The 11,714-nt window shown below is 33.3% G+C and overlaps 1 protein-coding gene and 1 pseudogene across 1 annotated transcript; both read right to left on the bottom strand.

Moving 5' to 3' along the window:
• Positions 1-27: 27 nt before the first annotated feature.
• Positions 28-1,713, bottom strand: LOC122354262 (UPF0449 protein C19orf25 homolog). Its single transcript, XM_043252415.1, has 2 exons — positions 1,407-1,713; positions 28-799 (listed from the first exon to the last, which is right to left on the bottom strand). The coding sequence occupies exons 1-2, from the start codon at positions 1,546-1,548 to the stop codon at positions 615-617; spliced, it is 327 nt and encodes a 108-aa protein (XP_043108350.1). The 5' UTR covers positions 1,549-1,713; the 3' UTR covers positions 28-614.
• Positions 1,714-2,491: 778 nt separating this feature from the next.
• LOC122354260 lies at positions 2,492-6,273 on the bottom strand (annotated as a pseudogene).
• Positions 6,274-11,714: the final 5,441 nt, after the last annotated feature.

Below are 11,714 nucleotides of genomic sequence, written 5' to 3'. Positions count from 1 at the left end.
AACAGAAACACTGTCAGACTTAGCACAATCAGTTAATTCAGTTTTTTATTCAGACTCAGTGCTACTGATTTGAGTCTTTTACCAGCCAATTATGGACCACAGCTTGACAACCAATGCAAAAAAGCTGTGAGATCTTTATAATGTAAAATTTTTGCATTTAGGTAATTAGTCCCTTAAACAGGCTATTTATCTTTACTGCTGTGTCACAGTGATGAATATATGTAAAGCCAATATATTTAAAAGGTTGTACCATAACCCTGAACTATTACAATCATCAGTAAAATCAAAAAAGCTTGGATTGTGAAATTGTAATTACTGTACATCAAAAAATGATAAATGCATTAAAACTGGACAACTTATGGAATGAACTGCACTTATCAAACACACACAACACATTAACATTGAGCAAGTAGATTTATCATAAAACAAATCAGTCAGGAATATCACAAACATAAATTGAAAATGTCAAAAGTGTCCAAGTGGCACATTGTACGATGACACTGAACTTAAATGCTACCAGCAGCTTAGCAAGGCTCTTCCATTGAAATTAGGTGTTATGCTCAATCATCAGCAGAATGAGCAAATCTCAAATTCAAAAGCTACAGAGCGAGTTGTCACAGAGCGCTCCTCTTGACCTCCATCACACTGTGCTCTAGAGACTCCCCGGCCGCACGCAGCTCGTCTCTCCGCCGCGTGAGACTGCCGCGTTCCTCTTGCAATCGCTCATGTAGCTCTATGTAGCGTCTGCTCTGCAGGTATCTCTTCTCCACTTCACTGCTATTGGAATTGGCTTTCAGATCTGAAAAGTCAAGGCCAAATATTACCATTATGCACGCAAAGGTGCAGCCACATCCATGTCCGACACTGCTAGCAGTAGCAAAAATGTTGGCCTGCAAGATTAAATAATAAACGTAATAACTAATTAAACAATAATAACAACAATAAAAAAGGTAAGTGGCAAGTGGCAAAGACATGGGTTTAAAAAAAAAACAGACAACTTCAGGATTCAAATATCATTCTTATGGGATTAACATGACAAGGTGAACAATCATCATTAGAGAAATGCATAATTTGCATGAAGGCAAAACATTCTCTATATGCTCCCTGTTATATATCAGAGATTGACATTAAATAAATAATAACTTGCGGTTCTGTAATGGCTGGAAGGAATAGGAAGGTATCTCAAGAGAAAAGTAACTATTTTAAAATGTGCCCATTTCATGTTGTTGTTGTTATTATTATTATCATGTGATTCGTTAATAAAGGATTATGAATTGAAACGACTGTTTTGTTCTGTTTTCTTGTTAGTTTCGGAGGATATCAACCATGATGGATATTTTGTATTAGTTTTCTAATAGAGCGGGTGTTTAAGTGTTGAGATATCGTCGTCTGTCCGGTAACGGTACCTTCGGCAGAATCGTGTGAAACGGTGAACACCGGATCACTAGGACAGGCTCGGTTCACGTCCTCCATGATCTGCTCCACGGTCGGCGGATCCGGTCTGGATGGCAGCACCATCCGCTTCTTGCTTTTGGAACCAAAATTCATCCTGACTGGAGACGCGCCAGCTCCAATTTTAAACAAGGACGTTACGTTTATAAGTGCTCCATGTTGGTGGACAAACTGTGCACGGCAAACAAACTAAACTAACGGTAGGTAACGACTGACTACATTTCACATGTAGACTGTTTACTACGAGCGCCACGGCTGACACGTCACAGTGTGATTCGTCGATTTCAACGGTGATCTTTGTGATGTCTGTCGCCATCTTTAGACTCGGAAAAACAACATTCGTAACATGCAGAAAAACGAGAGCACGGGCTGAGGTCAGTTTACACATACGTACAAAATCACTACAATCTCACAAGAAATAAATGGTAAAAATTATATATAATCGACGATCTTACAGGTTAGTATGATTGAATGATGTACAATTTATTTATATTTACTAAATAAATAAATAATTCTTAATAAATAAATTTCACAATAGCTATTATTTTTATTATCCATTATTATTTTATTATTATTATCATTTCACTATATTGTGTATCTTGGTAAACAAAAACGTGAGTATGGTGACAAAAATGCTTTCTATTGCACATTTGCAAAAACTCAATAGTTACATATATTTAATTTAGTTTCATGATTTAAGCAGATGATGTACGAGAAAAAAATTCTACAAGAAAGTATCTTTTCAAATGTTGTATAAAAAATTTATTGTTGTGTGATACATTTTTATTATAATAATAAGATTACAAAATCCCTGACAGATGCAATCAATACAATAAATTACTTCAATAAGCAAATAAAAACACAGTGCCTGTTGAATTCCCTAAAGTACATTTCCGTTTTGCTATGTTTGCTGAAGAAGACGTTTAACAATTTGAACAAATTTATATTAATGGTAAAAATAAAGAAACCATGTTATTAAACTAAAAAGTCTAAAGCTTCACTCCTGACTATGGCTTTGTGTAAATCAGGCATCGATTCTGTCTTTACAATGAGACCACATGATACTGCTGTCATGTCTGAATTTATGTCTTCAACAGGATGTTGAATCTTTTGCAAGTTGGTGTCATCCTCAGATCACGTTAGCCACCTGTATTTCTGCATGTAGAAAAAAAAAGAAAATGTTTAAACATTAAAATAAAAACAATAAAACCTTGATAAATGCCCCATACACACATTGAAAACTTACCTTTAATCAACAGTGGGTTCAGTCTAGAGTCAGACACATGCAAGAAAAGACAGCAGCAGAGAGAGGGATTCATTTGGAGAAAATCATAGAACAGGAAATCGTATTTACTTGTCAAATATGGGGTTAATAGCTCTATGATGACGTACAGGAGCAGAACTGGGCAGTCTTCTGACTTCAGGCTCGGATGGGCCTATAGTCCGGTTTCTCACCAGAGTCTGAAGAACTGCAAATGATGGACAAAACAAATCATAACATAATATATATATATATATATATATATATATATATATATGTATAACATATATATATATATATATATGTATATATATATATATATATATATATATATATATATATATATATATATATATATATATATATATATATATACACACACACAAATAATAAGCTAACGTCAATCTGCTTATTTTATATTTAAATAGATCATTTTGCAGTGTGTCAGGGTTGCAGTTTTCCTGCACACCAGGACAGTTTTTTGGGCTACTTTTATAATGTAAGCAGCCCAAATAAAAATCTATAGATAAATAAAAATGAAAGTAAATCCCAAATGTTTTTCATCCATGTTTTAACATCAAACATAGAACTAGAACTAACTTTATCTTGTGCCACATCTTTTGCCAAAAATAAGAATGCAGCATTTTTGTTGTAAAATAATTGTATATATTATATTACATTATACTGTATTTAGTGCTGTCAAACTATTAATCACAAATAATTGTATCCAATTATATATATATATATATATACACATTCAGCATATATTTTGAAGCAGTTTACATGTATTTACATTTCTGCATTTACATTAATTTAATTTATATTATAAATAAATACGTTTAATATAAAAATATATTTATATTTTTACATAATTAACCAATGCAGCACATGTACATATTATATGCAAACAAAAACATTTATCCAGATGCAATTTGACAGCGCTAATTATATTATATTATTCTAAAAACATGAAAATTAAATATTAAAGTTTTATCAATTTAATTAGACTGAAGTTTTTAAATAAATAAATGAATAGCAAAGAAATTAAAAAATCATGGGAGCCATAAAAGGTATGTTTACATGCATTCTCAAGCATTTGCTTTCATAACAGTTGTAAATTATCTAGGTGAAAAATTGATCTGTCTAAATCGGTTTGTTTACCTATATTTGGAGTGCAACCTTGTTATTTGTCTGCTTGCTGTAATCTCTGAGACCTCCTTGAACAGCATTAATCATTATCATTAATCAGCATTAGTTATGTGATGAAATCTGAGCAGTGGCATAAAAACTACTAATATATACAGTATATATATATATATATATATATATATATATATATATATATATATATATATATATATATATATTATTTTTTGTATATTTTTTTATCCATCATATATTCTAACGCTTTTATTAGATGTAAATCTGACAATTCAGATGTTTTACAATTATTTCATGTTATCAGTCATGGTGCTGATTGTGTCGGTTCCAAATATCCATTCAAAATTGTCCATCTTAATCTTTTCTTATCTTCAGACTATTTAGTTAATTGATTATCAAGTATACTGTCAAATAAGATTAAAAACATTCTGGAAAGATTGGTGTTTTGTATCAGCTCTTATGTTGCGTACCCTCTCTAGTGGCGTTTCTCAGCTGCTGACATGGCCTTCCCTCCTATATTGTTGACCATCTCGTCTACTCTGGCTTCATGCTTCAGGAAAAATGGCCGCACCACATGCCTGTACAGAACTTGAGAACCGTTCCAGGAGACTGGAGCCATGCACCACAACAGGAACAAGCACTAAAAAGACACACACAAAAACGTGGATAACTAGTCATCATTAACACGATTCTGACATTTTGCTCACAGTTCTGACTTTTGTTTCTATATGAGATGTAAACTTGTAGCTGCGCGTCCTGATTTTCTCAGGGCGTGTTTCTAGGTCAGCATATTTTGTTGACCCTGGAACAACATTTTAATCCCAAAATATATTACCATATCTCTACACTAAACCTACCCTTACTTATGAGTAATGTCTAATTTAATTATGTACGAGCACAAAACTCTTATTGTAAGCCTAAACTTATAAAAACTATAAACTGGTTCTTTGAATCTGATTGGCTAATCAGTGTTGTTCGAGGTCAACAACGATGTTGGCCTAGGGGCGCATCAAACTCAGCAAAATCTGGTTCCGCCCCCATCAAAATTGGACTTTATAACTCGCAATTGCGAGTTTATACAACAATTAACAATTCTGGGTGAAAAAGGTTGAAAAAATGTTGCAAAGTTACCTTTTCTTTTTTTATTAAGTGGCAGAAACTGCCTCGAACAACACTGAATGTCACAGATAAAAATATATGGACAAACCAACAGATGAAAGAGCTTGACCTCTTACCATGACAAAGGAAGGCAGAATCTTTGTGCCAATCAGAAGAAAGGAGCTGGTAATAACATTGATCAAATCAGATATTAACCAGCGCCTTGTTCTACCTACCTTACACACATAGTAGAAAGGAAACCAGTGGAGAAAAATATCAGAGAAGAATTACCCACGCTGAAGAAGCCGTAGATTACCCAGTATGTCAGCCATTGTGTGTCATCCTCCTTATCAGGGCTTTCTATTGCTTTGATACTGAAAAAATGTAAACAGAACAAATTCTGAATACTCGAGTTATGAAAACAAAAACAAAACATTACATTAATTGATTTATTAGGTTACAACAACTTGGTTTTAAAATAAAAGCACATAACTCACGAGTAATATGCAGGATAAACAAAACCAATCAGATTACAGAGCAGAAGCACCGTATCCAAATAATAAATGGCTCCGGTCACACCAGCAGCACCTGTTGGACGAAATGCATAAAATGTCCTTCTAAAACAGTGTAAACAGAAACAAAGTCACATGTAAAATGACTGTAAATAACTAGCTGTCATGTGTAGCTGTTTTTGGATCTCAAATGCAGTCATTAGCGCTATTTTTTTAATGTAGACTAGAGTTAGATGTGGATGGGGTGAAGGCAAAGTCACGGATTGGTTACGTCAGACAAAATCTCCCTTTGAGGAACTTCATTATTCAGAAACGGAAGCTATTTTTCCGTCCTTTTCATAAAGGGAGATTATTTTCTCCTCATTTATGATGTAATGAGGCTATTTGTTATTTATTTCACGCGCGCGCGTGCGTGTGTGTGTGTATCAAAGCAGCTTCGACTAACGAGCACCTGTTACATCACAATTTAAGATGAAGGCATGATAACAGCACTTTTTATTAAATTTACAAACATGAAACGGGCTTTATATAAAACCAGGACTTACCGAGCGCTAAATAGCGTTTCTTGATGCCTGTTTTTTCTTCGATTTTATTGAGGCAGTCAGTGACTATATTCTTCTCGTTCAAAAAAGCCTCGACGCGGTCTCTTATCTTCGCAAATATGGTAAACATCGCGGCTTGAAAGGAAAGTGTAACGTTATGAAGGTAAACGCAAGCGTGTGAATGATAACATGAAGCGAGTCTGTAGGATAGTTTCGCTGACTGGACAGACTCAATCCGCTTACTGTCAGACTAGTGACGCGTCTGTGGGAGGATCAGGACCTATGACTGACAGCTAAAGACACCAATTGCACGACCTTTAATGACATTCTCAATTGAATTTAAATGCATTAATGAACTTTAGTTTGGTTGTCGCCCCATTGATTATGTAATCGATATCAACAGTTTTAACCACTAGATAATTACGTCACTCTTTGTTTCTGCAGGACTGGAATTATCCGAACTGTGCCCAAATAAATGTTTGTTTAATAATATCTCGTATCTAAGCCAATTTAACCATTATATTTCTCCGCTCTCTTTCTGCCAAGAGGAAGAAGAGTCTATTCGACATTTGTTCTACTTCTCTTAAACAATTTTGGCTTCAGATATCAGCTTTCCCTGCTTCTTGTATTCCACCAGCTCCGTGTAATATTTCGTCTTTTCCATCCTCACGTTTCTCACAATAAAGAGTTTTGAGTTTTTTCTCAAGATGCACACCAGTAATGCAGTAATGCTTAACCTGAAGGCACGTTTATGAAGAAAGTTTCTCAAACGTCCTAACTGAATGCGGCCTAATCCTGTTTTAAGACCTGTCCGTGAAACCGGGCCTAAATGTGCCATATGATTGGTAAACGCCATATCCAGAAATATACGTTAAATATAAACACGGGTGCATATTAGCTTCTGATTTTACAACGTTTACTGGAAACGCGCAGACAGACAGGTATTCGAATGCGCTGAGCGAGCAACAGCTCGTACACGTCGTTATGGCGAAACAGGGGAATAACCTAAGGCACACGTTACCTCAGAAAAATAAGAGAGCCGCCTTTGTTTTTAATGACACGGAGATAAGATGCAGACCAGGACAAAAAGTCTTTCAGAGCCGTAAAGTACACGTTATTTGTGTTTTGCTACATCTTCTGGGTAAGAGCTCTTCTCTTGTAATAAATGTAGTCTGCTGATTTATGGAGCAGCATATGCGTTTATGTGTGTTTTTTCTTTTTGCATAGGATGAAAAGCAAAAGTGAAAAGTATAGCTGGTCCTTTAAGCTTGATTACGCCGTGCTCAGTGGGTTAAAGCATCAAATATTTAACATTAAAGGGACACTTTCTTTAAAAATTCTTTTAAAATCTGATTCTTTATGACACTTGTGTGACTATACACTTGAAATGACTCTATCTAAACAAATATGTTTGTAACAGTATTATAAGTAAAGTATAAATAAAGTGTGGACACACGTGAACCTTCACTTGAATTAACTAAATAAATTGTAGAGCTAATGCATGAATTAAGTGACATTCACTTGTTATTTTATAATTGCCTTAAGCATCTACATTTTTACATATCATATATGAGTGTGCAATATGAAGAATCCAATTCAGATAAGGAATAAAGCTTGAAGCTGAAGTGAGATCACGCATTTTATCTAAAGGCATTTACCTGGAGTGCTTGATCTCAAAAATATGTATCAGTGTATTTGCCTTCAAAATAACACATTATATGAACTAAAGAAAATGTTATAGGACCTAAAGTTAATAAGGTGATGAAGATGAATATCTGCTCAGTAAAACAAAAGTATCCACCCTTACAGAACAATTTCTTTTTGAAATATATGCATATAAAATTATATTTAATGTTGTGCCTACTGTATGTTGTTGAAATAAATTTGAATGAAATATGGCATTGAAGACATTTCAGACTAATGAGTTTTGTTGTGTTAAAGGTGTTTCAGTGCTGTTCTAATTGCTGTTGGAATCTATGCCAAAAGTTGCCAAAGAATACTGATATTTAAACAACATTTAACATATTCAAATATGTGTGCATATTACATTATACCCGTATTATGCCTAAATCAGTATCTTTGTAATAAAATATATAGCTACTCATGTACATTTTATGTTATATTTTCTTTACCCGTTGCTTCACAGATGCAGTGGACACGCTGATGGCAGATCAGCTCTTCTGTTGATCATCGTGTTAGATACTCTCATGCCTTTTCACCATCCGTTTTTGGCTGTTTGAAGCTCTGCGCAACATCTCCTTGCTGCTCAACATGGTCAGATATGCCTTGCCATACCCATACCCTGTGTGAATTTAGTTTTCACATGCTCACAAGGGAAATCATATTTGTCCAGTTTGTAGGAATTTTGTTTGTCATTCTGCTTCTTCAAATAACGGCACGCTGTTTTGGGCCTTCTGTTCTCAGAGAAGGTAAAGAATTCGCAAAGTACAAGAACAAACTTTGGGCTAATTTGGAGAAATTGTGCGATGTTTAAAATGATCCACTTTCGATATTGCTGGTATAGGTTCAAGAGGAGGACAGAGCAGCTGATGATGAAGGCCATTGTCTGCATATCGTGATGATCAGGACCATGAAAAGAAAATTGAGATTGATTTTGTACAAAAAAGGTGAATGAGAAATTCACATATAATTCATACATATATATATATATATATATATATATATATATATATATATTATATATATATATATATATATACCTACTCTTCTATATGTAATGTGTGTGTGTGTGTGTGTGTATGTGTGTATATATGTGTATATATATATATATATATATATATATATATATATATACACATACAAAATCATAAGAGACCTATCATACACCAGTCCCAACGCTGGTGCAAGGTTAAAAACAGAATTTATAATGTAGGCATATTATTACAAGTTTAAAATAGGTTTTACATTTTTAAAATTAGCATTTATTACTTGATCTAATGCTACTGATTTGCTTCTCTAGAATCATCTATATTAATAGTAGTGACATTATGAATATCCTCACTGTTACTTTTCATCAGTTTATATATTCTTGCTGAACAGTAGTGTAAGTATGTAAGACTGTTGAATGCATGGCAGAGGAGTCAAAGATTACACTATTATTTATTTATCATTTACATTTTACTATATCCTTTGGTTCAAGTGCTGTGTATGATTTCCTATTTAGACTGGTCCAAAAACATTTACTTCATGTCTGATCAGTAGACCCCTGAGCAGATCTGAAGAGGCCTGCTGGAGTGCCCTTTTCCTGCATACCGGCTCAAGAATGAGGATCAGATAGTCAAAATCAAATATTAGCAATGTTGAAGCATATTTGTTGCTGCAATTAATTGATGAAACATTTAAATGTTTCTTTTTTTGATACTTTTTTGCTTAGTGCTGGGCAGCAATTAATGGCAATTATTCTAAGAAAGCTAAAATAAAAGTTTTCCTGTGGATAATATATGTGTGTGCTGTGTATACTTAAAAACACACACATGCATATATATATTTAAAAAAATGTTTATATATACATGCATATACATCTAAATACAAAGTAGACACACATATATTTTAAACAAAAAACTTTTATTTTGCAGGTGCAAATTAATCACGGTTAGTTGTTTTCCAGCACTATTTTTTTCTTATTATGCTATGCACTTTTCTTTTTTTGTTAAATTTTTAAAATACTACTTTAAAATATAGCAGCTTAGACTTATTGGAATATTCAGGATGGAAAAAAAAACAGACAGCTAAGGTATGAAAATATGCATACTGAATTTTAGTCTTTTTGTTGTATTTATATTTATACTGAACTATTGGTAACACTTAGGTATCAGCTTTGTTAACATTAGTTAACGTTAACAAATGTATTAACTAACATGATCTGTTACGTTCTTAAAAATACAATCATTCATTTATTAGTTTCATGTTTGGCTAACGGTGCATGAACTAATGTTAACAATGTAGCATGATTTTAGGATGTATTAGTAAATGCATAAATTAGTGATAACTAAGATTAATAAATGCTGTAGAAATATAGTTAATTCTTGGTTAATGTTAACTAATGTTGTTAATAATGAACCTCATCACAAATGTAAGTCATTACCAGACTGTTAATAGTGAAGTCAGTCAAAACATGTTTTATTTCATACTTATACATAGTTGCATGGAGGACATAAGAAATATTACCTTTGTACTCATTTTTAAATGAATTAGTCAAATCATTTAAAAAGTATTTCTACCTCCCTTATAAACTGTTTTTAATTCATGCATGAACTGTATTCAACTCTATGTGTGGCTAGAGCCAGAAGTTGAAGAGAGAGTGGTGTGGTGGCGATCGGCTCATCTACACCACTGGATGTCTGGAAGAAATCGTCTGGTGGGAAAACAGGAATCTTCTGCTGTGGTGGGAGGGATGGCCACCCTTCCTCCTGTGCATCGAGTTGTACTTTTTGTATCTTTTTATACGTCATGTCCTGCAGTGCTTCTTGATTACTGAGCAATCTTAAAAGCTATTTTAATTTGTTTATACCATATATATATATATATATATATATATATATATATATATATATATATGTATATATATATATATATATATATATATATATATATATATATATATATATATATATATATAGAGCTATATATATATGAACTTATAAGACTTTTGGCCTCCCTAATTTAACTTTGAAATTAAATGCTTTTTCTAATGCGATTCAAATTTTTAAAGGGGTTAAGAAAGTTCACCAAAAGTGAATTGGAACTGGTGGGTGTTGTCCCATCAAAATATAGCTGTATATCAATAAGTCAGATGAAACTAAGCGGAATATTCGTGATGATGTTGATCGATTCTGTCATTAACTGCTTCTTTACAGAAAATAGCAATTTACCTTGTTAAAAGCTGTCTCTACTGTGAGTCACTGTAAGATATATTGTGAATATATCCCCAGCCCTATTTAAAACCTTTTGTACGGTTATTGTATGCAAATAACACGTTTCTTTCTAATAACGCTGACTATCCCAATCACACGTTGCTGGTGATTAGTCTCAAATGCCTCTGCAACAAGGTGACTGTTTGCCAGTAAATAAACACTCTTTCAGAAGGCCTGTATGTGAAACAATGTAGTCTACTGCTTTATTTACTGTTGTTTAACTAATATTAGTTATTTAACAATCTATATTTGTGTACAGTACATCAAAACTCCCACAAGTCAATTAGGAAAACATACTGATTATGTATACAGTAATGGACTTAATCATGATTAATTGCAAGTTCCCCATATGGTTGAAACCTCATAGTATGACAAAATATATTCTGAAGAAAAATTCACCTACCAGGCTGCATAGACCTTCTTATTTGCATCTTGATAACGTAAATGTATGAATTAATAAATGCAATATATAATCGATTATCTAAATACTTCCAACACACTGCGTGGAGATTTGTACTTTGCCTTTTAATGCCGCTGTACAAATTAGCATGTTATTATGAAAAATACAATCTCCAGAAAATCATAGACCATATCCATCAGAATTATGTAATTGTATAACATATAATCTATAGTGGCTGTGCTTACAAGCCTTAACACCATAAGCTCTAGTAACAAGCTCAGCGATTATTTCAGTTCTTAAGCTGCGGATATAAATTTACATTCCAAATATAGCACACGCTAGTGAATCTACTAT

This window comes from Puntigrus tetrazona, chromosome 11 (genome assembly GCF_018831695.1).
Source record: "Puntigrus tetrazona isolate hp1 chromosome 11, ASM1883169v1, whole genome shotgun sequence".
NCBI lineage: Eukaryota > Metazoa > Chordata > Actinopteri > Cypriniformes > Cyprinidae > Puntigrus > Puntigrus tetrazona.
Note: the sequence above shows the minus strand (reverse complement) of the source record. Positions and strands in the feature narration are given on the sequence as shown.

Bases quoted from the DNA above. Each gene is read 5' to 3' on its own strand.
- LOC122354262 (XM_043252415.1), bottom strand. From the start codon at position 1,548: ATGAATTTTGGTTCCAAAAGCAAGAAGCGGATGGTGCTGCCATCCAGA. The intron at 800-1,406 runs GTACCGTTACCG...TTGACTTTTCAG, and splicing joins TTCACACGATTCTGCCGAAG to ATCTGAAAGCCAATTCCAAT.